Source organism: Microtus pennsylvanicus, chromosome 2, assembly GCF_037038515.1.
Source record: "Microtus pennsylvanicus isolate mMicPen1 chromosome 2, mMicPen1.hap1, whole genome shotgun sequence".
Taxonomy (NCBI): Eukaryota; Metazoa; Chordata; class Mammalia; order Rodentia; family Cricetidae; genus Microtus; species Microtus pennsylvanicus.
Window position 1 is genome coordinate 107,140,012 of NC_134580.1, and position 27,800 is coordinate 107,167,811.

At 47.4% G+C, this 27,800-nt stretch overlaps 1 protein-coding gene across 1 annotated transcript; it reads left to right on the plus strand.

Moving 5' to 3' along the window:
• On the plus strand, nt 1-27,770 carry Ttl (tubulin tyrosine ligase). Its single transcript, XM_075962119.1, has 7 exons — nt 1-334; nt 2,925-3,003; nt 12,386-12,618; nt 15,602-15,737; nt 16,375-16,644; nt 19,536-19,679; nt 24,536-27,770. The coding sequence occupies exons 1-7, from the start codon at nt 178-180 to the stop codon at nt 24,645-24,647; spliced, it is 1,131 nt and encodes a 376-aa protein (XP_075818234.1). The 5' UTR covers nt 1-177; the 3' UTR covers nt 24,648-27,770.
• Nucleotides 27,771-27,800: the final 30 nt, after the last annotated feature.

The following is a 27,800-nucleotide window of genomic DNA, read 5'->3' on the forward strand; positions in this document are numbered from 1 at the left end:
GTCCGGGTGGCGCTCGCCACTCGGGCGGGCGGTGGCGCGGGAGCCCAGGGCCGGCGCTGAGGGGACCCGGAGGCGCGGCTCCGGAGCTAGGGAGACGGCTGGGGTTGGGGCAGCGACCACGCTGGGCCGCCGTGCCTTGTACTCGTGCGGCGGCTGCGAGGCGCGCGGCCCATAGCCATGTACACCTTCGTGGTGCGCGATGAGAATAGCAGCGTCTACGCTGAGGTCTCCCGGCTGCTGCTGGCCACCGGCCACTGGAAGAGGCTGCGGCGGGACAACCCCAGGTTCAACTTGATGCTGGGCGAGAGGAACCGGCTGCCCTTCGGGAGATTGGGTGAGCCTTTCCCTCGTGGCCGCTGCGCGCACGGCCCCGGGAAGCCAGCGCTTTTGTTTTTAAGGTCATTAATCTTCTCTAGGCGCTTGCTCGCTCTGGCAGATCTAAAATGGATCCAGCAAGAACTAAACCCATAGCTGGATTCGGAACGGAGCCTCGGTGCGGGTGCCCTGGCTGCTGACAGTGACCTAGCCCTGCACCCGAAGTGTCGGAGTGTCGGCCTCGTTCCCCAGCCTCCCTGCGCCCGCTGCAGTCATCTTGCAGCTTTGCGCCACCGAGCATTCCGCCTTGTGCGGTGTGGGTGTGGAGGGGGAGTTGTCGTTGTCGAACCCCCAGCGGCTTGTGCTACCGGGAGGCCCAGGAAATTTGGGAAAGACTCACTGAGTAACCTAAAGCGGGGTGGGGGAGTGTGGGAGGGTGGGAGTGCGGAGGTGTTCCATTTCAGACCTTTTTAGCTGCACTAAAAGTGTGCATTTGCAACTGTGCGACTAATGATGGTTTTTACAGGAGTTTGGGTGGCCTTTGGTCTCCTCATCCACATGAAGCTGGCTTGGTACCACTTCATTCACATACTTTCCTGCAAGAAGGGACAGCGACTCCCGATTAAATGACGTAATCTAGAAGTTGTCCAGATGGGTTCAACTAGCATCCCACAGACTTGAGCCTGCTCTCACGGGTCCTTCACTGCACAGTCATCTGGGGGAGGACCTGCCTCTCTGGGTTGCTGGTTCTTTTTGCAAAAACTCACTTGGGGATGGAGTCGGTTGTATTCCAAGGACAGAAGGGGAGAATTGATAGCAGAGAAGAGGCGACTCTACCTTGGAGGGTACCCTAGAGAGGGGAGCGTTTCCAGAAATAGGTGTGGTCAGAGATAGGTGAGACTAGACTGGAAGCAGGCAAGCTTGTTTAAGGCTCGTTACAGCCCCATCAAGACGTGGTGGCTTGAAGGATGAAGTACATTAAGGCTTACCCTTACTGAAATAGTTCAGGGACAACTTTTCATTGTTATACAAGTTTACACTGTAGCAAGGTGACTCCAGGGAGTGACTGGTTGGAAGCCTCAGAAATCTCAGCATAGACACGGGCTTGTTAATCAAATACCCCTGGAAGGGCTCAGCAAAGAAAATCCCCCCAAACTAACTTCCCCAGAAGGAGTACAGGAACAACTACCAGGAGGTCCCTCTTGGCTTTGTCACTTCCCTTCCTGACTTCCCTTCCGCTTGGCACTTGGCAATGCCTGATGGTACGAGCCTAGGTATAGTCTTGGTATTGAGAACACACCCAAAGACTCTACTCAGACTGGGGCAAGAGTAGGTGGCCTTGCTACGGTGACAAATGAAACCCTTTGTGATCCCGGTCCTGAGAAGGCAGCACATACTTACCAGATGGCCAGCAACATTTTATTTTTAGGGAAAAGAAGGGTGCATCCTCTTAACTAAAATGGTTCTACATCCTCACTGTTGGGAGTATTTACTTTGTGTCTAAAATGAGCTGCATGAAAAGAAAGGAGAAAGCAGAGTCATGTTCAGCACTGGAAGCCAGGGCCAATGGGATGAGGAGGTACCCGGTCAACAGTGTATCGGACCTGTCTTCCCAGGTCGACTGTGAAAACCAGATACTGTCTGAAAGGTCTGACTTGGTTATGTGCCATGGCTGGATTAATTATTGTTGCCCCTGACACCAACTCAGAGTCTCTTTTTTAAATCTTACCTTTTGTTACCGGAAATGCAAAGCATTTTGATAGGAGTTAATTTTTTAAATAAAATGTATTTTGGTTGTTTCATTTTATCTCTTTTTGTTTGTTTTTGAAATGGTTTCTCTGTGTAGCTTTGGAGCCTGTCCTGGAACTCACTCTGTAGACCAGGCTGGACTGGAATGCACAGAGATCCTCCTACCTCTGCCTCCTGAGTGCTGGGATTAATTAAAGGTGTGCACAACCACCGCCTGGCCATATCATTTTATTTCTAATTTTTATCTTCATTTATTTCACTTTATCTTTTATGATGCTGGGGATTGAACCCGTGGCCTCATATGTGGTGATGATGCACTGTACTCCAAGCTTCCTGTTGTGGTTTTAGAAAGGCTTTTGTAGTAAGAGCTATTGAAATGTTTCCTTGTGAATAGTGCAAAGAAGTTCTCAGGGCTCCGACATTGCCTCGGGGTCTTTCTGCTACCGTCCTTCACTTCTTAGTGGCTTCTAGAAGCTCCTGGAGGTAAATGTGCCATCTGCTGCCTTCTTTGATGTTTGGGGAAAGTGAGGTTGGGATGGATGTGTGGCTGTATGCAAGTAGCCTTGCTCAGCGGGTTACAGGCCTAGGTGTGTTCAGCTAAGAGAGAGCTATGTTAGGACCAAGGAGAAATGAAAAAAAAAGTACCCAGCGCTCTCCTAATAAGAAGGAAGGCAGCCACATCCCAGCAGACCTGCATGTCAGTGTTGCTGTTGCGGTATTGACGGTAGGATAGTGAGGGTAAGAGGGACCTTGGGACACAGAAGGAAAGCTGGGCCTGACACACCTGTTCTGCACACTGCTCCTGACACTGTCATCTGCACCTGCTCCCTTTCCATTCTGAGCCTCTTCTTTCCTCGTAGGTCACGAGCCCGGGCTGGCACAGCTGGTGAATTACTACAGGGGGGCGGACAAACTGTGCCGAAAAGCTTCCTTAGTGAAGTAAGTGTTCCCCAAGACCTCCATTTTTGGTGTTTCTATAAAATGATGTCAGCTGTCATCCTGAAGCACTTAGGCCAAGATAATGGATTATTTTAAGTGTGTGTGTGTGGGGGGGGGGTGTACTGTTTTCAAAGTCAACAGAAATCAGGGCTGTGGGCTCTTCTAGGTGGCTTTGATTACAGTTTAAGGCGTTGCTGTGTATGACTTGCTAAAGCCTGCCTGTCTCCTAGGTGAGGCTCCCTAGAAGCAGAGTCCGGCTCTCCGGAAGGGGGGTTCTAATGTCAGTGATTTCTTGTAAGAGACTCAAGGCAGACCCATCTGCACACGAGGGAGCAGAGTGAGTTGAGAGGTAGTTTTAGCTGAAGTCCTACCCCAGTGCTCTGAGGCGGATGTCACCTCAGAGTTGTCGCACTTGAAGCAAGGTGACGCATCTGTCGATGTGTCAGTCATGAGCAGTTCCACTTTTTCTTGGCGTTTGCTCACCTAGAAGCTTTCCCATGCTCTCTTCTTGTGGGGAAGGGGCTGGGGCAGAGGCTAAGTTGCCAAGCATTTGTGGTCCCTGGAGAAGGGTGTGCAAGCCTCCTCAGAAGACTCTCAAGCAGCTGGGGGTGGTGCTCAGAAGATACTCACATGAGTGCAACAACCATCCTCTCTGAGCTACTGGGGTATAACTAGATAGCACAAGCGTGGTATTATATATAAGGTGGAAGAAGTCAGCAGTGTAGAGTGGTTAGCTGCTTGGGATTAATCTCAGCTCTTTGAGGAATCTAATTAGTGGGCAAATCTCCTCGTCTCTCAAGCCTGAATACCTCTCTCCCAAAGCAATTGTGAGGGTTAAACTAGGCGACTGGGTAAGTGGATGCAGCACAAGGGCCTGCTTTACGCTGTGCTTTAACTTCCTTCTCTGTAAGTGCAATGGTTGTACCTAACTGCAACTCTGGTTGTCATGGTCGTCAATGCTGTCATGTTCACGCAGAAGCTCTCAGTCTGGTCCCTAAGATCAGGGCTATAGTAGGTCTCCTGGACTCTTTCTCTGCAGTTTGTAAATGTGTATGAATAGTCAACAAGCCTTCACATACAGACACTAGGAGATGGGATCCAACACAAAATGCTCTTTTTCCTTGCTAATGTTTCTTTTGTACCTAAGAGATCGAGTGTGTATGGTTACATCTCTGTTTTTCTTTGGATGTGGTGTTTCTGGTGTCTTTTCTGTCTCTCTTCTCTGGGATGGGTTTTCATGAGTTAGCAGTAACTCCTAAAAGAGAGTGAGGCTTCCTAAAGTCTTTGTATGATGTGTTTGTTTGTTTGTTTTAGACATGGTTTCTCTATGTTATGGCTCTGCCTGTATGAACTCATTTTATAGACCAGGCTGACCTTGAATTCACAGAGATCCCCTTGCTCCTGCCTCCCCAGTGCTGGAATTAAAGGTGTGTGCTGCCACTACCTGGCCAGTGTGTTCTTTTTATGTCTAGGATGTAAATGACCAGGTCTGGAGAGATGGCTCAGGAGTTAAGAACACACATATTGCCCCTCCAGAGGAGCTGTGTTAGGATCCCAGCACTCACGATATGCAGCTCACAACTGCCTCTGACTAGCTCATCTGGCTGCTGTGGGCACCCACACTCTTCAGAATGTGAACATGCCCGCACAGAGTCATAAAGACAAAAGTAGAATTTTGCTTTTATAAGTAGGAAGCAGAGGATGCTATAAAAATAATAGTGTTTTGCATATTTGCGTATTCAGTACCTGTAATGAGTCAGAGAATACAGGACTGGAGTCATGACCAGGTCTACTACCTTGGACAGCGCCACCCTGAATCCCAGGGTTTACAAGGTGATGAGAATACCCCTCCCATCTCCAATGACATCTTGTAAATGGTGACTGTTGTCACCATCAGCAGCAGCTTCCTTGTTCTCTAAGGGTTCTGCCAGGGGCTGTAGCAATTCCAGGAGCCGCTGGCTTCCTTCTGCAGTGTGTTTGCCTGTAGTGACTGCATGGTGTGGAGGGATGCTGGACAGTTAGATGGTGAGCGCTCTCATTTTGTGGCATAGACTGGACCTGTGAAGTGGGGGTATCAGCTGTGGCTTCCAAGGCCACAGCAGTTCATACTAAGCCAGGAGGGTTCCGGTCTGTACAAATAGATCAGTCTGGCCAGGCATGCCTGAGAGGGCTTCCCAGAACCTTGACGTGGTTCTGTGCTGAATTTTGGACAGCCTGTACCTTCTTCCCACTGCTTCAGGGAGTGCCAGAAATTCTCGAAGAACCCATGACCACAGCCTAGAGCCCTTGAAGGCCTTTTTTATCTTCTGGCAGGGTGGCAGGCTTTTCCCCTTCTGAGCATCATTCCCTTGCAGCTGTGGATAAACCTACACTTGCACAGTTGCTTCCCGAACTGGCTGCTGAAGGAAGGGAAGAAATGCAGAGGACCTCACGCAGAGCTCAGCCGTGGCTCTGAACTGGAAGTTAGGGCTTCCAAACCAAGATCCTCTTACAAACCAGCACCGCCCAACGGAAAGAGGATGCTAGCTAGTCCCATGTGTAGCTTTAGACCTAAAACAGCAGGGATAAAGAACAGGTGCCATCAAATCAATCTGTTTTATTTAAGCAAATAAATCCAAATTATGGGGGTGCTGAATAGTTTTATGTCAGCACGACACAAGATGAAGTCATCTGAGAGGAGGGTGCCACAAGTGAGGAAATGTCTCCATAAAATCTAGCTGTAGGGCATTTTCTTAATTAGTGATTGTTGGGGGAGGGCCCAGCCCATTGTGGGTGGGGCCATCCTTGGGCTGGTGGTCCTGGGTTGTATAAAAAAGCCAGCTGAGCAAGCCACGAGGTGCAAGCCAGCAAATAGCACCCCTGCATGGCCTCTGCATCAGCTCCTGCCTCCAGGATCCTGCCCTGTTTGAATTCCTGCAGTCATTGCTTTGGATAATCTGTTTCATGGAACTGTGAGCGAAACAAACCCTTTTACCCCCAAGGTGTTTTTGTTCGTGGTGTTTCATCCCAGCAACAGTAACCACAACCAAGACAGTGGGGGTTAGGGTGCAGCTTGTTGGTAGAACACTCGCTTTTAATGTGCAAAGCTTTGGATTTGATCCCCAACATTATAAAAAGTAGCCCTCACAAAAACCCACACCCTAATCTATATTGTCTTTTTGATGTGTTATTAATATAAAAGAAATGAATTATACTTTTCTCATTCTAAATCTTCAAAGTCTGGCATGTATTTTATGCTTGTATCTTGTCTTAGTTCAGAGGTTGCATTTTCACTGGAAACCCTTTATCTGAATTTAGATTTCAGAAAACTATGGTTGAAAAGTAGATTTAGAACTGGGAATGCAGCTCTGTAGGTAGTGTGTCCACCTCATAGGCTTAACAGAGTCCCAAGGAGGCCAGCCTGGGTTACATGAAAGTTTCTCTCTCTCTCTCTCTCTCTCTCTCTCTCTCTCTCTCTCTCTCACACACACACACACACCAAACAAACAAACAAACAACAAACAAAAAAGTAGATTTCCGTACCCAAGTTGTTCCAGTATATGTTCAAGATTCTTAATAGCTGGACCATCAAGCAAATCTTTCCATTAATAGTCGTATATATGTTGTCAAAATGGATTAATTTTTTAAAAAACGTTGGCTTGGATTCTAAGCAAAAACATATCAGTGGTGCAGCTGGGCGGTGGTGGCGCACGCCTTTAATCCCAGCACTCAGGAGGCAGAGGCAGGCGGATCTCTGTGAGTTTGAGGCCAGCTTGGTCCACAGAGCAAGTTCCAGGACAGCTAGTGCTTCAAGACGGTGAATCTCTATCTTGAAAAAACAACAACAAAAGCATATCATTTGAAAAAAAAACATGTCTCCATTAACTAAATTCCAATTTTTGTCAAACCATTTTCTTAATATTGGGAGTCAGGCAGTGGTGGCACATGCCTTTAACCCCAGTACTTGACAGGCAGAGGCAGGAGAATCTCTGTGAGTTCGAGGCCAGCCTGGTCTACAAGAACTAGTTCCAGGACATGCTCCAAAAGTACAGAGAAACTCTGTCTCCAAAAACCAAAACCAAAACAAAACAAATTTTGAACTTAAAGGGGTATTTAACACATTGAAAAGTACCTTTAAGTTATGTTTGACATATTTTCAAATTTTTTAGTTTTTCAGCCAACATTCGCAATACCATTGCTAGTAAAATCTTTTGCCTTTTTTGCATAATAAAATATATAAAATGATGATTATTAACGTGATATGAAATTGGAACACAAATTATCATATGTGTATGGGTAGATTACAAAGTCTTTTCTTTCTTGATCTATACATTTAGCTCATGTATGTATAGTATGAATATATGTGAGATTTTTATATAATACTGCCATTTAAAAATCAATGAATACTGAATGAAATAATGGCTTACTGGGTGAAAATAATGACTTGGCAAGTATTTCTACTTCAAGAACATAGGAATGAATTGGAGTTAATACAGGAAAATGCTTTCTGTTCCTCACCAAAGAGTGTTGACAGAGAATACTCATTAAGATTGCTGTCTTCTCTTTATTTTTTTTTTTCCTGAACTGGTGATTCATGTGACAAGATGTTTGCAAGTGTCTACTGAGCCAGTAGGGCAGATGTAGCCATGATACTTTATCCAGAGTGGGCTGGGGAAACAATGTGTCCAGTTTATCTCAGCAGGTGCAGGGAAGCAAATGTTTCCAGTAGCACCGTATGGTGGCAGGAGGTGAAAAGGAGACCTCTGTCACCAACAGTAAAGCCACACTTTAACCCAGTCTCTGAAGTTGTGTCTCTTATGACAGAAACTCATTTTTTACATATAGATGAAATTCTTTGACAGATGCAAAATATTAAAAGATGCCTATGGGCTGGAGAGATGGCTCAGAGGTTAAGAGCACTGACTGCTCTTCCAGAGGTCCTGAGTTCAATTCCCAGCAACCACATGGTGGCTCACAACCATCTGTAATGAGATCTGGTGCCCTCTTCTGGTCTGCAGCATATATGTAGGGAAAATGCTGTATACATGATTAATAAATAAATCTTAAAAAAAAGATGCCTATATCATGAGTTCAACAAACATTATTTAGACTAGCCTTTGATAATTTTTTTCATATAAGCTTACACAAAGCATTAATTGGGCAACATCTGCTTATATCATAATTTATATAAGGCTAAGAAAAACTTTAATATTTTTTAAATTTTCGATTAATTTTTGATATTAGAGTTTGTAGCCAATGGCTACTTGGGGATTAACTATAAAACGAGAAAAATCTGTGTTAGTTAGGGTTCTTATTGCTGTGATGAAGCACCATGACATAAGGCAGCTTGGAGGGGAAAGGGTTTATTCGGTGTATGTGCCTGCATTGTAGTCTATCATGGAAGAAGTCAGGACAGGAACTCAGACAGGACAGGGACCTGAAGGCTGGAGCTGATGCAGAGACCATGGAGGGGTGCTGCTTATGACTTGCTCCTCATGAAGTGCTCAGCCTGCTTATTTTTACAGAACTCAGAACTACCAGCCCAAGGGTGGCCCCACCCACAATGGACTGGGCCCGCCCCCATCAATCCCTAAGAAGATGCTCTACAGCCAGATCTTACCACGGGTGCATTTTCTCAGCTGAGGCGCCCTCCTCTCAGGTGATTCTGGCTTGTGTCAAGTTGACTTAAAACTGGCCAGCCCAATATCTTTTCAAACTTTTTTCCTTAAAATAATTTATTTCATCATCTGTCCATGTGCAGAGGTTTTCGTTCTGTGTAAGAATGGGAGCTATGTTATGGCCAGCTGTAGGTATAAATTTAGATCCTGTTAAGATCCTGTTGTTGGCAGGCCAGGAAATATGTCGCTCAGTTATAGAAGGCTTTCCTGGGGAAGACATGTTTAATGTTTTTCTTCAAGGATTGGTGAGATAGTTCAGGGATTAAGAGCACACACTGCCCTTTCAGGGGATGCAAGTTTGGTTGCCAGCACCCAGAGGGCAGCTCACAACCATGCCTACCCTTCAGGTTCAGGGGAGCCTATGCTCTCCCCTGGCACATGCACTCCCATGTACACACACACACACACCACACACTTAAATATAGTACAATAATTTTAAAAAAATAATGCTTAGCCAGGCGGTGGTGGCGCATGTCTTTAATACCAACACTTGGGAGGCAGAGGCAGGTGGATCTCTGTGAGTTCGAGACCAGCCTGGTCTACAGAGCTAGTTCCAGGACAGGCTCCAAAGCTACAGAGAAACCCTGTCTTGAAAAACCAAAAAAAAAAAAAAATAATAATAATGCTTAGGTTAGGTACTTATGATCTCAACCACCGAAAGTATTGATTCTTTTTTGACAGTGGAGGAAAAATTGTTCATCAAATATTCTTTGCTGAAAACGTTGCCTTTACCAAACAGACTGCTTTTTCATTTTCCTGGGCCGTGAAGAGAGCAGTTGGCACTGCTGGCGAATCTGCGGCATGTCCTTTTCCAGGTGTTTCTCTTGCACTTCCAGTTTCTCTTTACTCTCCTGGGCATTTATTTCCTCAGCTTTGTGTCCCTCTTATTTCTTAATCATACACCTTTTTAAATTTTACAATTGTCGGTATTTACTTATTATTTTATGTGAATGAGTGTTTGATCTGCATGTGTGTGTGCCACATGCACATGGTGCTAAAGAGGTCAAAGAGTGTCAGATCCCCTGGAACTGGAGTTCCAAGTGGTTGTGAACCAACATGTGGGTGCTGAGAGCCAAACCCAGGTCCTCTGCGAGAATGGCAAATACTCTTCACCACTGAGCCATCTCTCCAGCCCCCCAATATTTATTTATTTATCTATTTATTTATTTCTTATGTATGCAATGTTCTGTCTGTATGCTTGCTGGCCAGAAGAGGGCACCAGATCTTATTACAGATGGCTGTGAGCCACCATATGGTTGCTGGGAATTGAACTCCGGACCTCTGGAAGAGCAGTCAGTGCTCTTAACCTCTGAGCCATCTCTCCAGCCCCAATATTTATTTTTTAAACTAGAAAAATGACCACATTCCACCTTAGATGCCCCTCGTGGTGCACAGCCTTCCTCACTGTATAGTAAACCATTTCCTCCGTGCACAGGGACAAAGCCTTGCTTGAGCTGAATTAATCTCTTGTTCCTGGATGGAACAGTGATGCTTCTGTGTGAGCTCCTGGGAACGCCACCCACGTGTGAAGAATACCGGTGTGTGACCCGAGTGTTGCAGTGCAGTACTACAGGAAATGCTAGCCTGCTCAATCAATACAGGTGTACTTACTGGAAGAACATTAGCACAGAGCATTCGTTTTCTGATTAAAATTAGATGTAGTTCATAGTTTACTTCCTGAGTCTTACTGGCTACCATTCAAATGCTCACGGTTATACGTGACCCTGATGACCGTACAGGACAGTGGTGCAGGGGTAAAGTTCATCCAGGGAGCTAGAAGCTTGTTTTATATTTCTTAGTTTTTTTTGGATTGAAGAAATTTTCAAATCCTATTTGTTGTTAAAATGGCTTTATTTAAAATCAATCTCTCTCTCTCTCTCTCTCTCTCTCTCTCTCTCTCTCTCTCTCTCTCTCTCTCTCTCTCTCTGTGTGTGTGTGTGTGTGTGTGTATTTGGGAATGTGCTAATAACCATGTGTATGGAGGCCAGAGAGTAACCTCAGGCTTCAGGTGTCAAACTTAAGTACTATCCAGGCATGGAGGCGCAGGCCTTCAATCCCAGTACTTGTGAGGCAGAGGCAGGTGGATTTCTATGTATTCAAGACCAGCCTGACCTACGGAATGAGTTCCAGGAGAGCCAGGGGTGCACAAAGAAACCCTGTCTCGAAAAACCAAAAGTGTTTTGAGACTGGCTATCCGGCTCTGGGATCCCAGCGCACATCACAGCGTGCAGTCTTCCATGCACCAGGCCTCACACGCCTGCGCCGCAAGCTCTTTACCCAGCCATTTTTTAAATCTTAATCTAAAATGTTGTTTTTGTTATTTGCTCAGACTGGACTTTATAGAGGAATCTTGATATAGAACTCACATAAGCAGTTCTGTTCTAGGTAGAAGAGAGCATACAGCCCCAGGAGGCCTGTCCTTGTCCTGGTTAGACCTCGACGATTCAGACCTGGGGATAGGGTTAATGTTAGGACCTGGGAGTTTGGAGTTTGCATCCTGGATGGGCCTTGCACACGTGTAATGTGGGAACTTCACATCTCGTTGACTCAGTTCTTTGTTTGGAACAGGTTCTCGAAGCCCCAGCTCTGGAGTGGCTGGAGAGCTGGTGCAGTAGGAAGCCCTCACGTTTATGCGCCCTGCCCAGGGCCTGACTCTGTTTTCTGTGGTGTTATCTCATTCTGAGAGCAGAAGGCATTTCCCTGGGTCCTCTCCTGTCCTGTGTCCCATCGGTAGGAGTCCTTCTTTATTCTGCCAGGATAACAGCCTGAGATAAAAGCAAGAAATAAAGAACTTAGCCGGGCGATGGTGGCGCACGCCTTTAATCCCAGCACTCGGGAGGCAGAAGCAGGTGGATCTCTGTGAGTTCGAGACCAGCCTGGTCTACAAGAGCTAGTTCCAGGACAGGCTCCAAAGCCACAGAGAAACCCTGTCTCGAAAAAAAAACCAAAAAAATAAAAATAAAAAAAAAATAAAGAACTTAAACACAGTGACAATTTAGACTGAGTAATTAATTAGATTTAATAGTTTTTCTCCCCTAGATTTTTCAGCTGCACCAAGATAGTATTTTTGCTAGTTATCCAAATATTTTTCTTTTCTTTTCTCTCTCTCTCTGTCTCTCTCTCTCTCTCTCTCAGTGTAGACAAGGTTGGCCTTGTATTCTAGAGATCCATCTGCCTCTGCCTCCCAGAGCCAGCATTAAAGGGCTGCTCCCATTTTTATTTGGATCTAGCTAGTATAACATATTAGTTGAAACACCTTTCAGTTTAGGGTTGCATTGAGTTTTTATAGAGATACATTTAAAACGAGTTCAATTCTGAGCCTTGTGGGGATTTGTTGTTGTTTTGTTTTTGTTTGTCTTTAGTGAGGGTCTCTCGTAGTTCATGCTGGTCTCTAGACCTTGAACTTCCGACCTCCCTTCTTATACCCCTCAAATACTAGGATTATAGGCATGCACCACCGAGTCTGGTGTATTTGATGCTGAGGATTAAACCGAATGTCCTATACTCCCAGCCTGCCATGAGCCTTTGAATTAACCAGGATGTGGCTTTGGAGCCATGCCAGACAGTGTGATGCGTTGGAGGCCTGACCTTCCAGCCTAAGAGCAAATAGAGAGGAAACCAGACTGGGTGTTGGCTTCTGGAGAAGCTTAGGGGGGAAACAACAGCCTTTCTGAGCAAGGTGACATCTCCCTGGGAACAGAGACTGACCCTCTGTCATCTGCCAGGCTAGTCAAGACCAGTCCCGAGCTGTGTGAGTCCTGCACATGGTTCCCTGAGTCCTATGTGATTTATCCAACTAACCTCAAGACACCGGTCGCTCCCGCGCAGAATGGCATCCAGCTTCCGGTCAGTAACACCAGGACGGATGAGAGAGAATTCTTCCTGGCTTCTTATAACAGAAAGAAAGAGGATGGAGAAGGCAATGTTTGGATTGCAAAGTCATCAGCTGGTGCCAAGGGTAAGTTACCATTGCCACCCTGTCACTTGTGGGATGCTCTTGAGCATCCTGCAGTGGCAGGCTGGGTTTTAAGGATGTATTTATTCCTTTGTTTTGAGAGTGGCACGTATGCCAAGCTGTGCATGTGGAGGTCAGCATATCCTTCAGGAGCTGGTTCTCTCCTTCCGCCTTATGGGTCCCAGGGACTGAATTTAGATTGTTAGGGTTCACAGCAAACGCCTTTACCCACTGGGCCGTTTCACAGGCCCTGACTGATGTATTAGGTGAGTGGCCTCACTCAGTCATCACAGTCAGAGACCATGTCCAGTTTTTATTTCTAGAAAACAATTTTTTTTTGAAAGAGGGTCTCATGTAACCTTAGACCGGCCTCAAACTCTCCTAAGTGGCCGAGAATGACCTGAAACTCTTGATCTTGCTGTTCTTGTCTATCTGAGTGCTGGGATTACAGGCATGCCACTCCCACGCTTGGTTTTATTGGGCTCTAGGGATGGAACCTGGCCGGGGCTTTATGTATGCTTTATGTATGAACTCCGGCCACAGCCCTTTAGAGATTTCTGGAGCCTCCCAAACGTTTGTCGCCTGAGTCTTGGCTTTAAGCTCTGGACTCAGTGGTACCTTCGCTGTCTCTAAAAGGCATTTCAAGCTCAAATCGCCTGACACAGAACTTTTCCGATCCTTCCCGGCTTGCCCACTGCAGCCCGCTCCTTCCCATTGCCTGTTTAATGTGTGACCCCACTGTGCCCACAGTCTCTGAAGCTCCAAATCTCAGCTCCTCCTTTTCTTTACGATCTCTACCAAGTGCTTTAATACCTTGCCAGGGCTCCCTTCAAAATACGTTCAGCATTAGGTTCTTAGGTTTCTGCCACTCCCAGTCTTAGGTCAAAGCTACAGTGTGACCACTCTCGGGCCAGCAGCTGCAGTGTGACCTTCAGCCGGCTCTCATCTTGCCAGGCAGGGCTGATTTCAAGACGCAAATCTGATCATGTTACTTCCTAATGCATTTAGGATGGCTCCAGAGTCCTGGTGGGAGCCCGCCCCCTTGGACTCTTCCTGATGTCTCTGATGTCATCTCCTATTCTTGGCCATGCACAATGTGCTGTGGACACAAAGATCTCTGGATCTCTCAAATACACAGATAAATTTGCCTGGATACCTGGAATGTGTCTCCATCAGCTCAGACACTGCCTCGTCAGAGAAGGCTCTTCTGGTCTACAGTGGCGTCTATACCCGCTGTTTTCTGTGTCTTTCACCTGTGTGTGTTCGTGTCTTCCCAGGAGTGTGTCACACATTGGGCCATTTCCTTGCTACATTCTAAACCCATGTAAACGCAGGCTTTATGTCTTGTTTGCTTCTATACCCTCTACACAGGCACTTGATACATGTGTAGCATGGATGCTTAGAAAGGGACAAGGCTCGTAATATCAAGTTCAGGCTTAAAACAAAGAAGCCTCCAGTGTAATAAGTACACAGTCTCCATCATAACTACTGGCATGCACTCTTTTTAAAACCGTTGTATCTTGAATTTATTTTCTTTTTTTTTTAAATATTTTATTTATTTATTTATTATGCATACAATATTCTGTCTGTGTGTATGTCTGCAGGCCAGAAGAGGGCATCAGACCTCATTACAGATGGTTGTGAACCACCATGTGGTTGCTGGGAATTGAACTCAGGACCTTTGGAAGAGCAGGCAATACTCTTAACCACTGAGCCATTTCTCCAGCCCTTGAATTTATTTTCTCATGGTTTGTAAGACCCCGTGACCTATATTACTAATTTCTGACCCTGGTCTACTGGATCCCAATTTCTTTTCACCAATCATAGGACGGGAAGGCATCCCTGGGAATCTCCTGAAGATGGGTGCAGTGAATTCTTGTCACAAGCAGGCCTCACCTGTTCCTGCTTCTCTCTTGTACCTCTACTATCTTTTGGTTCTGGTGGTAAACAGGGGACTTGGAAGATTAGGTATCCATGGTGTTCTAGATTATGGTCCATATAGTTAGTAGGTTCAGTGATTTTTTTTTTTTTTTTTTTTGGTTTTGTGAGACAGGGTTTCTCTGTAGCTTTGCTTTCTTTGTGGAGCCTGTCCTGGAATTTGCTCTGTAGTCAGGCTGGCCTTGAATTCTTAGAGATCTGCCTGTCTCTGCCTCCTGTGTGTTGAGATTAAAGGTATGTGCCACCATAATGATCTCGAAAAAGATAAAGTAGACTCACTCACTCAGGTAATATTAAGGTGTACCGACCGTATCACTGTAGTGCCCAGGACACTGCAGTGTGGCAGACGGATAGAAGCATGAATCCACGAAGCAGGACTAAGAACTCAAAAGTAGATCCAAACATATATGTCCACCTGATTTTTTGATAAATGCAAAAGCATTTGTCTTCCATTCTTTTCCTGTTGCTGTGATAAAAATGCACCTGACAGTGCACCTGAAGGGAGGGGGAGGGAGGGAGAGAGAGCTCATTTTAGCTCACAATCCAAGGTACCAGTCCACTGTGCCCAGGAAGTAAGGACAGCGGGAGCGTGAAGCAGCTGGTCACATTGCCTCTGCAGTCTGAAGACGAGAGCAGTGTGTGTGTGCTGCTCAGTTCCCATCTCCATCTACAGCCCAGAATCCCCTGCCCGGGGAACGGTCCCACTCACAAGTAAGATGGATCTGCTCACTTCAGATAATGGACTCAAGATAATCCCCCTGCACAGGGTGCCCAGGGGCACAGCTGCCGGGTAATTCTAGAGTTCATCAGATTGACAATAACTGTCCATAAGAGAGAGGTAGAGCTGGGGATAACTCGTGTGGGTAAAGGACCTGGTGGCTATGCCTTCAGTCTTCTTGACTGTGCCGTGGGGCCCGCTGCTTTATGTCTGTGCCCTAACCTTTATACTTTGGTGCCCTTGCCTTCTTGGCTTTCTATAGGGCAGTAACTGTCCCTCTTGGAGCAGGCAGGGCTGGTCTTCATGCTGTCACTTTCTCTGTCTTCCCAGGTGAAGGCATCCTCATCTCCTCAGAGGCCACGGAGCTTCTGGATTTCATAGACAACCAAGGTCAAGTGCACGTGATCCAGAAATACCTCGAGCGCCCTCTGCTCCTTGAGCCCGGTCACCGCAAGTTTGACATTCGGTAATGTTTGCTGCCCACAGCCTTGGTTTCAGTTGCCTTTTCAGAATGTGTTAGGATCTGGTGAGAGGATGAGGTGACCAGCGTTTGGCTGTATCCAGCATGTTGCCACGCCGAGCAGAGCTGGTCCTCTCAACGTTGTTGCTACTTCCCTTTGAGTTCTTCCCCCGAGAAAACGTTACTAAGATTATAGTACCAGTCAAGATGCAGAAAGGCAAACATGTCGTACACATACACATATGTTTATGTATATTAACCTCAAACACATCCATAGCCTTCAAAATTGTCTGTTTCTGAAAGGAACGCAAGTCTCTCATTATTTATGGTGAAAACTTGATTTTGCCTCATCATGGTGCTAATCCCCTTATTGTTTTGTCTAATTCACGATTTGCCTTATACGACTTTAGAACCTCCTTTTCTTCACTATCTCATCCCTGCAAAAATTCCAGGTGTACGCCAGGTGGTTGCACACACATTTAATCCCAGCACAGGAAGCAAAGGCAGGTAGATCTCTTAAAAGGAGATTTCCAGGCCAGCCAAAGCCTCACAACAGCCAAAACGAACAGACAAACAATCAAGGTGTGAGATTATGTATAAAAACTTCGGATCTAAATAAAACCATGTGTTTGCTGGCTTGCAGAAGCTGGGTCCTGGTTGACCATCAGTACAACATCTACCTCTATAGAGAGGGCGTGCTGCGCACGGCTTCAGAACCTTATCATGTCGACAATTTCCAAGATAAGACCTGCCATCTGACCAATCATTGCATCCAGAAAGAGTTCTCCAAGAACTACGGCAAATACGAAGAAGGGAATGAAATGTTCTTTGAGGAGTTCAACCAGTACCTAAGCAGCGCTCTGAACACGACCTTAGAAAGCAGCATTTTGCTGCAGATCAAACATATCATAAGGTGAGTTCATTGGCCCTTTTTGATTTATCTGTTTCTTCTTGTGGGAAGGGATTTTTCCACTCACGCTGTCTAATGATGGACCTAACCCATTTACAATTTTCCCTTATTTTCGTTTTAACATCCGTAGAATCTGTCTGTGGTGATGATACTTCATTTGTTCTAGATATCGGTAAATTTTTTCTTCTCTCTAGTTTACTTGGATGAATTAAATCTTTTTTTAAAATCAACTTTGGGCCTTATTTGCTGCCTTTTTATTTTGTTTCTTATGATTTTTGTTATCTTCTCCTGTCTGCTCTTTGAGAAATTTAATTTGTTTTTCATTTACTAGTTTTTCAGGGTGGAAGGCTAGATAATTGATTTGAGATGTTTCTGTTAAAATGACAAATACAGACATTTGTAACAATAAACCACTCAATGTCTCTAAATTTCTTCTGCATTCCAGAGATTATATGAGGTTGTGTTTATATTTTTATCGTAGCAAAATCTTCCTATTTTTACTATTTCTTGCAACCTGCCTTGTGTGATATAAACAGTTTTGTTTATTACCCAGGTGTTTGTGGATTTCCCATAATTTCATTATGATCATGGGGACATTGTACATCTGGTTTCCCTTTTATTTATCTGTTTTTATTTTTTGCAGGTGTAGATATGTATGGTATGTGTCTGCATGTGCAGGTGCAGGTGCCTGCGCACATGTGTGGATTCACATGCGTGCTTGTGTGGGCAGAGGCCAGCCTGTACCTTAAATGTTGAACCCAGAGCTCACTGATTTCATCTGCTCTAGCTGGATAGCCAGCTGTAGGGATCCTGTCTGTGTATCTTGTATTTAGTAGTATATGTTGTATCTGTATTTACTGCTCCTGATTTATTCCTATTGTCTTTTTGCCTCTTGATTGATTTCCTATCTAGAAGTAGTTTTTTAGTGTAATATTCTTTATTATAGGTTACAAAACCTACTGCTTTTAAAAAAATGAAGCATAATACTTCCAAGTATGGATCAATGAGTTTTTTAAGTTACGCACGTACTCACTAACCATGATTGTACAGATCGTGATATAAGGTATTTATAGTAGGCACACCTTGATTCCGGCACCTGGCAGACTGAAGCAACAGAACTGGGGACTCCAGGCTAATCTGGGCTATTTAATGAGACCCTGCCTCCAAAATAAACAAATGAAAGGAAAGAAAGAAATTCGGCATCCCCAGAGAGTCCTTGGCCAAGGTAGCCTTCCCTTTCCATCTTCACCACTGCAGTATTCTGTCTGCTTGTCTTAAATGGTGTCACTGGGATTGCACTGTGGCCCCTGCTTTGAGCTCAGCTCTTGCCGGCATCATGTCGCTGTATTGATCTACACAGCAGTCGCTATTCCATTGTGTGACTGTTCCAGAGTTTAAGCAGTTGACAGACATCTGGGTTTTATTCCTTATGTTTTATTTTTGTTCACTTGTTGTTTTGTATTTCTTCTTATTTTTTATGATGTAGACCTATGCTTTGTCTAGAATTATTACTTGTTAGGTTCTCTGGTAGTCATAGGTTGGAGATGGTTAGAATCCCTACTTTGAGAAAATTAAATATGCAGAAGGACTTCAGGCACTGTTTACTTCCTCGCCCCCTGCTGGTCATTCCCTGCGGTGCAGGGGTGCCATTCCTGAGTGTTGCTGAGGGCTCCTAGCTTTTCTCTTTCCCCAGCCAGCCTCCTGTTGACTCCCACTCCAGCTAAAAAAAAGGTGCACTGCCTGCAGCGTCTAACGATGAAGAAGCCCTTTGCTGAGATTATGCCTCCTAACCTCCCAGCGGTTTGGTTTAGTGTGTCAGATCGGATTGCACTGCTTGCTTTTATCCCTTTCTGTTGTTGCCCCGTTTCGTTAAACTTCTGACTTTTTCTTATTTTTAGTATTTCAAATATATTTTAATTAAGAAGAGTCACCTGAGTAAAGTGTACAATCACAAGGACAAACTTCCTCTGTTTACTCAGTATATTTGTAAGATTCAATTTACAAAATTTAGCAGAAAGAAGTTATTCTTTCTGCTATTGAAATCTAATTTAAAACCGGGTGATGGTGGCGCAAGCCTTTAATCCCAGCACTTGGAAGGCAGAGGTAGGGGGATCTCTGTGAGTTTAAGGCCAACCTGGTCTGCAAGAGCTAGTTCAGGACAGGCTCCAAAGCTGTAGAGAAACCCTGTCTCGAAAAACAAAAAACAAAAACAAAAAAAAATCTAATTTAAAAAGTGGTAGTCAGTGCTAATAAGAATTCTGTGCTATATTTCAATATTTAGTTTGAATACTTGTAATCTTAGATATTCCATTAACAGTAGTTGGCAGTAGACCTGGAGCTCATAAGAGAGAACAATGCTGCCCAGCTTTCCTTCTGCAATTCCTGTTTTAGCTGGCATTTCCCAACAAATGCCAGTGCACTTTCCCTGTGGTGAAATCCAGGGTGTGGTCTGGGGAGACGGCTCAGTTGGTGAAGCCATTGCTGGGCGAGCCTGAGGAGCCCGAGTTCCGTCCCCAGACTTGAGACTCCAGCACGGGGCGCGGGCGCACAAACAGGCGGATGTCTGGGGCTCACTGGCCGCCGGTGATACAGAAACAGCCATGGCAACAGCTAGTGACGTCACCACTGCTGATGGAGGTGCACGGTGGCTTGGTGCCGAGCTGTCCGTAGTGGGGCCCGAGCTGGCAGCTTTGACCTGGAAGAACAGGAGCGATGCATGCGTCCCTAACAAGTTCTTTAATAAATAGTCAGGAGAATTTATCCATTGAAAACGATAAGTAAGGCGAAACCGATTTTTACGCACGCTTGGTGTAAGATCTTCCAGGCATAGTCTCTGTCTTCCGTCTGCCCCTGCCACTGCATTCTCAGCGAGCTCTCCCCCTTTTACTTCACAGGAGCTGCCTCCTGAGTGTGGAGCCCGCCATCAGCACCAGGCACCTCCCTTACCAGAGCTTCCAGCTCTTTGGCTTCGACTTCATGGTGGACGAGGAGCTGAAGGTCTGGCTCATCGAGGTCAACGGTGCCCCTGCGTGTGCTCAGTAAGCCCGAACCCACTGTGTTGAACAACTGGAAGTCAGATGTGCACCTTGGGTAGTCTGACAGGTTCACGTATGGACCCCGTGACTGCTGTCAGGGAAGCTGTCACAGTGAGGGCAGTCCTTTAGAGACCTAGCAGAAGGGCTTAGCTGAGCCATTTCCCTGGCTGACTATGCCACCAGGGTATCAAACAAGACTAAGCTGGGTATGATGAGTGAGACCTGTAGTCTCAGCACCAGAGAGGCTGAGGCGGGAGGATCACTGTGGGTTCAAGTCCATCCTGGGTTATAATCAGTGAGTTCCAGGATGGCCTGGGCTATAGAGTGAGATCCTGCCTCCAAGTAATAACAAAAATAATCCCCCACATCCCAAATTGTAAGAGAAATCCTGTCACCGCCATGTTCATGTGGCAGGTCGAATAAGCTGGACCCCATGAGTAAGAGACAGTGAAATTCAAGGGCTTCCCAGGCAGGAGGTGACACAGTATAGCCTGAGCGAGGATGCAAGGCAATAGGGCTCCGTGCACAGTACAGAGACTGTCCAAAGGGACGTGGAGACCTTGCTTTGTGTTGGATTGTCTGTGCTTAGATGCTTAGCTGGGGAGACGCTGCCCCTGGAAGCAGGAAGACGTCCTCTTCCTCCTGCCTGGTGAACTGGACTTCTTGTACAGGCAGCCATGAGGGTATAACTCCCCCTTGATTGTCTGATGTTCTGAAGATGCACTCTTATTATGTCGGGAACCTTCCATGGATCTCATGTCCACCTCTGAAGCTGAGGTGATTTTCCTATGGTTTAGGAGAGAAAGCCCCACCCACAGGGGACAGTGTGGACACGCGTTAGTTCAGAGGCCAGGCCTTCGCCACTCACTTGGAGGCTAGAGTAGATGATGTGCTTGTGTTTTCCAGACCCTGCAGCCAACAGGTTCCCCTTAGGCTCTGCCTGAGCTTCCAGGTCCCACAGAGGGTGTGGGGAAGGGAAAGGACCAGGTGAATATGGTTGCAAACTGAGACGAGCTTTCTAGTGGAGAAGAACGTCACAGGGGATATGACTTAACACACGGTCCTCTCAGGGCAATGGCCGGAACTGAGATCGGAGGAGTGCCCATGAGAGATGCCGAGAGTGGAGTTAGCAGGTGCTTTTCTTCAGTTCTCCCTTCAGCACTGACAGCTGTGCGGCCAGTGTTTCTGTTTCTTCCTGCCCCTTCTACCAAAGACCCGGTCCTCCAGAGTGCTCCGACCCATCCTCCCCGCCTGATGTTTTCCTACCTTCTTCATTTTCCATACCCCCCCTCTCTCCTGGGGAGGCTCCATTACCACTGCCTGTATCAATTTTCCAGCTGCTTCTCCACGAAGCCGCACCCCGCTCCAGTGAGTACGCCCCCCAGCCTGACTTCTCCATGGACCAATCTTTGAATTACAGCATTTTCAGGTGCTACCTTATCTTTGTCCAGGAAGCATTCCTTGAAATGACAAATCCACCGTTAGGACCTAACAGCCCCTTTATGTCCTCATTTCCTTGTGGCAGCTTTGGAGGCGGCTGTCTCCCTCTCGCTGAATCTTTCTTCTCCATTGCTTCTGGTCCCTGTACATCAGATGAGGCTGAGTAGGGGGCTGCAAGCAAGCTGGACTCTCTCTTCCTCACCAAGGACCTCAGGTTCTGGCTCCGGATGGCCTTTGGCTCTCTGCTCCGCCTCAATGTTCATAATAAAGCCGTTGAGTTAATGCCGCTCCTGAACTCTAGACAGCGTCTCCACCTGCCGTCCCCAGATCCTGTGAGGATGTCTGTGGGTCTCCTAGGAAGCACCACCCCCTGTCCTCCTCTCCAGACTCTTCCATGACTGGAGGGAATGGAGGGGATGCCCATTTCTCGAGAGCATGCCTCCTGCTCCCATGCCCTCAGTTCACGGGTCCTGTCGACTGCCTCCAGCCTGCCGTTCCTCGGGTTCTTTGCCAGTCCCATTCCATCGCTGGGGGACGTTCGCAAAGAGCCTCCTTACCAGCATGTCTATTTCTGCACTGCCCCCATAAAATCCTTCCTTCCCAGGACAGCCTGAGTGAGAAAATAGAAGCCACACTTCCCTTCCGCCCGTGCGGCTTCTTCCTTGCCTGCCTCTGCAGCTCTGTCACGGGTTCCCTTCCCCAGGACAGCTCTTACCTGCCTGCGGTCTTTGCTTTCTGTGGCGTCCCTGCCTCTCTCATCACAGCTCCAACTTTCTCTATGCAAAGCCTTACCATTTCTTCCATCACCTCAGTTGCCATCAATCAAAAACTAGTTTTTGTTTTCTTTATGGAATTGTTCACACTCTGATGTCCCAGCCTTGCTTTCCTTGGTCACTTGTGAATCTTTGAGCCTGGCCCTGTGCCTGCCACCCAGTTCTCGGTCTGTATTCTCTGAAAGAGCAAACTATGCTTCCTGGTTAACAGTGTTTCTCACTCATTTTTTCCCTCTTTAGTGTGTGTGTGTGTGTGTGTGTGTATGTGTGTGTGTGTGTGTGTGTACGGGGACAACAGCATGTGTGTGAAGGTTAGAGAGCAGCCTTGTAGAGCCAGTCCTCTCTTCCGCCTTTACGTGGGTCCTGGGGACCAAGCTCAGGTTGTCACCCGTACGTTGCAAGTGCCTTTTCCCTCTGTGTGCCTTACCAGTCTGGCCTCTCCTGATTTATAATTGCTTGGGTTTTATCTAAGTAGGGATGCCTTCAGATTGTCTTTCTGTTAGCTATAAGTGTAATGCTTAACTCCAGAGATTTCTTTGTATTATGCCAAACCTTACATGCCAAGCCAAATTTTTCTAGTGACATGGTTTTATGTGTGGATCCCCTAGGGTTGAGCTTCAGTGATGGCCTGGTGGCCATGACACACCTGTGCCACACTAAGCCTTCCTCTGTCACCAGTGTTTAAGATGCAGGTTGGCCTGGCCACCTTGACTGGTCTGTGTTTCATTCTTTTGCTCCCGCTCTCCCCATGGGACACGCTCACGATAGTCATTTTTGTGCACGGCGCGTTTTTATGGCTTGTGGTTCTTGGCGAACTAACACCCTTATTGGAAGACGGGCTTCCATGTCTCTGTCCCTTCAGAAATGGGAGCTTAAATCATTTGGCTACTAAACTGTTAAAAACAGGCCTTGATTGTGTAAACAGAGGGCCTGGGGAGTTGGGCTGGAGAGAGGAAGGAGCAGGACAGATGAGGTTCAGTCAGCAGTTAGGGTTCCCTAAGAAAGAAATGGAGGCATGGCTTCCCACAGGTCTTAAAACACAGTGAAATGCAGACCTAGCTGCCTAGGGGCTAGGGCGGGAGAGGAAGTTCTGTGATGGGGGAGGCTGCTGGTGGACATGTCGTTGTTCAGCAGAGATGGGAACGACGTAAGAGGACCTCCTCCTAGCTGGTGGGACACAGCATCTTCTGGGAATTAGAATGGCTAAGACCCTGGGCCTGGATAGACTGCCCTGGACTCCTGTCCTTGGATTTGGCCTGGATTCTCAACACTCCCTGAGCAAGCTATGGGAAGGGGCAGGGGGCTTCTGCCTGCTCTAAGCCTCAATCTCAAGCAGCTGGCTCTGGAGACTCATGCTGCCCATGGAGTCCCTCAGGGAAATCAGGCAGAGCCTCCCCCGCCCCCAGTGTCTTCTGCTTTGCATTTGTGGTTGTTAATGGTCAGCAGCACTTGAGGGAAAGCTCTGGGGTGCTGATTGGAACCACAGCACAGGAAACAAAATGGTGGGCTTTCTTGGCTTGGAGGAGGCTAAACCCACTGAGCCTTCTTCTACCTTGGGCCTCGGAGAGTCTACAGCACACTGCCCACACTGCCCCACACTGCCCCGCACTGCCCCGCGCTGCCCCACACTGCCTGCGCTGCCCCGCACTGCCCCACGCTGCCCCACACTGCCCGCGCTGCCCCACACTGCCCCACACTGCCCACACTGCCCCACACTGCCCCGCACTGCCCACACTGCCCCGCGCTGCCCCACACTGCCCACGCTGCCCCACACTGCCCCACACTGCCCCACACTGCCCGCGCTGCCCCATGCTGCCCCACACTGCCCGCGTTGCCCCATGCTGCCCCGCACTGGCCCTGCACTGCTCCACACTGCCCATACTGCTCCACGCTGCCCCACACTGCTTCACACTGCCCACACTGCCCACACTGCCCGCGCTGCTCCACACTGGCCCTGCACTGCTCCACTTTCCACTTCTGCCTATCCTGGTTACCTGAGTTCCTCTGTCTTGTTGGTATAGGCTATGTTCCCGTCACGCTACTTCTCTCACACCAGTGTGCACACTCAGCCTCCCTCCCCTTCTCTCACACCAGCATGCACGCTCACACGGCCTCCCCCCTCTCACACCAGCATGCACACTCACATGGCCTCCCCTCCTCAGACCCACTCCCTCCCCCACTTTTCTAAGCAGTCGTCCACTCTTTGTCTCACTACTCTATTTCCTGGGTCCCATCTTAACTGTCAGTCTCACAGTCTTCGCTTGTGTCCCTTCTCACATAAGAGGTGGGGATTTTCCTGGACGATGTCCACCCCTCCACATACTCCATCACGGACAGACAAGGTAGGGCTTGTGACGCTCCTGAAACTGCCTTCTCCGCTAGTCAGCAGGAGTTGTTGGTTCTATTCCCATCAAGGCCTTTTTAAAATACATAAATACCACCTTACGTGTTTCGTCAGTGTGCAGAGCCTCTTGCTGGTACTTTACTTACAGAGTCAAGTTTTACCAAGGTGTCATATGATGGTATTTCTAGGGCAGAGCCTCATTGAAATCCACCTGCCCTCAACACACACACCATAGCCAGCTTTGACTTTTCTCTTGCACTTTGACGAGCACCCTCAGTGATATCTTTAACAACTTATTTCAGGAAGCTCTATGCAGAACTGTGCCAGGGAATCGTGGACATAGCCATATCCAGCGTCTTCCCACCCCCGGACACGGAGCAGGTGCCACAGCCGGCTGCGTTCATCAAGCTGTGAAGGACCGGGAGGTACAGAGCCGCTTGGGAAATGTGTGGAATCCTGCTCCGGAGGACCGTGAGATGACCGGACTGCTCCTTATCAAGGCATGCTGGGGAACGGATGTGCAGAAGAGCGCGTGAAGGGAAGGCAGCTGCGGGAGAGCAGGTGGCGCTGCGGAGACCCTAGGAAGCTGAAGGAGTCACCGAGAGGGAGAACCAAACACTTTTCCAAAGGGCCGGAACCAGGGATTTGGTTATGGTGTGATCTCAGCCTTTGAACAGTCTCTGGCCTTGGGTGGTACAGAGAGCAGAGCTCTCTCCTCCCCAGGATGCAGCCCAGAGACTTCTGAGTGGTGTCCGCCCCACCTGCTGCAGCTTTAGTGCCTTAGCACTGTGTCCAGTGCAGCCTCATTGGACACAGACTGGACCTTAAAGCATGAGGTTGCCACATGTTCCCTGCACATCCCCTCTGCGACACTATGTCCCACCAAACTCTGGACGAGCATGCAGCATAGTCCATGCTGTGCGCTGGGCCCATCAGTGACGGCCTCTTGCTTGTCACCTTCCTGGTGGCCTGTGAGTGAGCACCTGTCAGGGGTCCTGTGGGCACCAAACAGTGTATTTTGCTCACTGCATGTTTTAGAAACAAAAGCACCAGGCCTGATGAATCTGCAAGCATCAATAAGCATGAGAGAGAAAGAGAGAAAGAAAAAAACAAATCATGATATCTTACTTTACTTCACGGTGTGGGTGGGTGGGAGTCTCTGAAGTATCATGAGCCTCAGTTATCTTTGATTTATCGGCATTCTGAATGCAGCTTTGCAATTTCTCTTTCTTTCACCCCCTCCCCACCTTTGAACCGTTGTAACAATCCTCTCTGGGAGTCAGGGAAGGTAGAATTCCATTCCCCATCCTCCTCACCTTGTAGCTCTCCCCATATCTGTCCTCCTCGGCTCCAAGGGCCTGGAGGCCCAGGTCCATTCCAGAAAGAGCCCTGCCTGTTTAAGCATGTAGGTAACAGGGGAGATGCCCTCTGAATGAGGGTGTGTCCTGCCTGCGTGAGAAAGAAGTTTTTTGGAGCTGTTCATAGTTTCCCGTGTCAACAGAAGTGTACCACGAGATGGGTTTCCATATCACACATCCATGCCTATCTTACAGGCTCCTCGGGAGCCCACTCCGAATCAAGGGAAGATGTCACGTCTGTTCAGTATGAGCTGAGTCGATAGGCTCCTCTCTCACTGTCCTGGAAACCACAGCAGGCAGCAGAAGCTCCCTTCTTCCCGGAGCGGCGTGTGTTTCTTCTGGTGTGTGCTGCTTCCTGTGCATCTCCTTGGTGTGCTCTGCAGTCAGGCTAGACTTGTGCAAAAGAGCTGGAGAAGCATCTCTTCCTCAGATAGAGTGAGAGGTGGGATTTATGGTGAGGAAAGGGACGATGAGATTATTAATTACATGTATCCTTGCATGGCACAACGCCTTATGCGGAAGTAGAGAAAGTCCCAGCTCATGAGAATCTGGGATTAGAGGGTCAAGAGGTGCCATGGTTGCCTAGAATATGGTTAAAGTTGGCACCCAGAGCGAAGTAAAACATTTGCTATTAAGACAGTTATTGAGGCCCAGCACAGCTGATGGGTTAGCGCTGAGGAACTTCTGAGAAGGCAGAGAGGTTAGCCATGTATGGGGAAGATGCATTCTCACTGGGAGAGTAGAGGGTGCTGGGCCCTTGGCTAGTGCAGGTGGGCCAGCGATGGAGAAAGCAAGGTGGTCTGTGTATGTTCTTAGACCCAAATCACAGGGTCATTTAAAGTGTTTGCCTGTTATGGGGACAGAGTTGGCAAAGCAGATGTCATTGAGTCCTTATGAGCCCTGACAGGTTTTGTCAGAAACCTGAACAAATCCGTAACATCTGTATAAGGGGAAATGGGAAGGGTTGAGTCCATCCCTCACATAGCTTCAACTATTTATGCATTCACTTCCCACCGAGTAGGAAGGTTGGCTCTGAACTATTTCGTGCCATTCCATGGTGTCGTTGGCACAGACAGTCATGTCTGGCTCCCTGGTAAGTCTTCATGGTTAGTTGGTGTAAGTGCCCATTGCTGGGGGAGGGGGTTATTTATTTGGAGATATTGATTCCACTCCTGGCTCTGTCATCTGACTGCACAATGTCACACGAGCCAAATAACCTCGCTGTGCCTTAGCTTCTTATCTCATGGAGGAGATGTCCCCTGGCCCAGGGACAACCTCAAGGGCCTTTGGTCCAAGGTTCTCAGTGACGACTACATACTATAGATTCCCATGGAGTTCAAAAGTCGATGACCCTTCCCACCTGTGGCTGACTGAATGAGAACCTCGGGGAACACTATGTCTTGAGGTGCCTTGAACCATTCTTTGGGAAGCAGGAGAAACACATTATTACCTTGGAAGAATTACTTAAGGATGAAGGCTCAAAAAGAAAATACTCTCTGAAGCAAACAATTCTGTTAGAACAATCAAATATTGACATAAATATTTGTAGTGTAAGGTATTGGCCAAGCAGTTTCTCAGTTTGCTTCTCATCCAGGCATCTGGAAAACCAAACAGGCTTTCGTTTATACAAGCAGTTTATTAAGTCCTCAATAGCAAACGTAAACAGACACGAACCAATAAATCTAATGCTATATATCAGTTATTCATTAATTATGGGAGAAAAGCCCCTCCCCTCACACTTGACTTCAACGGTAATTATAAAGTCCATTTTGCCAAGAATATCTAAGTGCCTCTGTTGTGAGAGAGGAGCGGGAGCTGGCATGCACACCAGCTGATGGTGAGCATCTACAGCTCTTTGGAATGACACTCGCATGCACGGGACATTGGGGAGCACTGGAAACGGCTGGGATCCACGGATCCACGGTGTCAATGATGCTATAAAGTGTTTTATGAGCAGTTGTGGTTGTGTTCATGGGTGCTGCAGAGAGGGGATCCATGAACAGAAAATGACAGGTGCCAAAGTAGGTTGCATGTGGCATGCGGGTGCTGTCTTGAGGATTCAGTGGTTGATGTATGTGCCTCCAATCCTGGACACAGAACCTGCACCTCAGAGGAAATGATTTTTGACATAAGGCAACTATATGAATGTTTTTCAATGCCTGGAGCATTAAAGTAAAGATATTTCAAGTGTTTTTGTGTCCTTGGGTTT

Bases quoted from the DNA above. Each gene is read 5' to 3' on its own strand.
- Ttl (XM_075962119.1), top strand. From the start codon at position 178: ATGTACACCTTCGTGGTGCGCGATGAGAATAGCAGCGTCTACGCTGAG. The intron at 3,004-12,385 runs GTAAGTGTTCCC...GTCATCTGCCAG, and splicing joins CGAAAAGCTTCCTTAGTGAA to GCTAGTCAAGACCAGTCCCG. The intron at 19,680-24,535 runs GTAAGCCCGAAC...AACTTATTTCAG, and splicing joins GGTGCCCCTGCGTGTGCTCA to GAAGCTCTATGCAGAACTGT.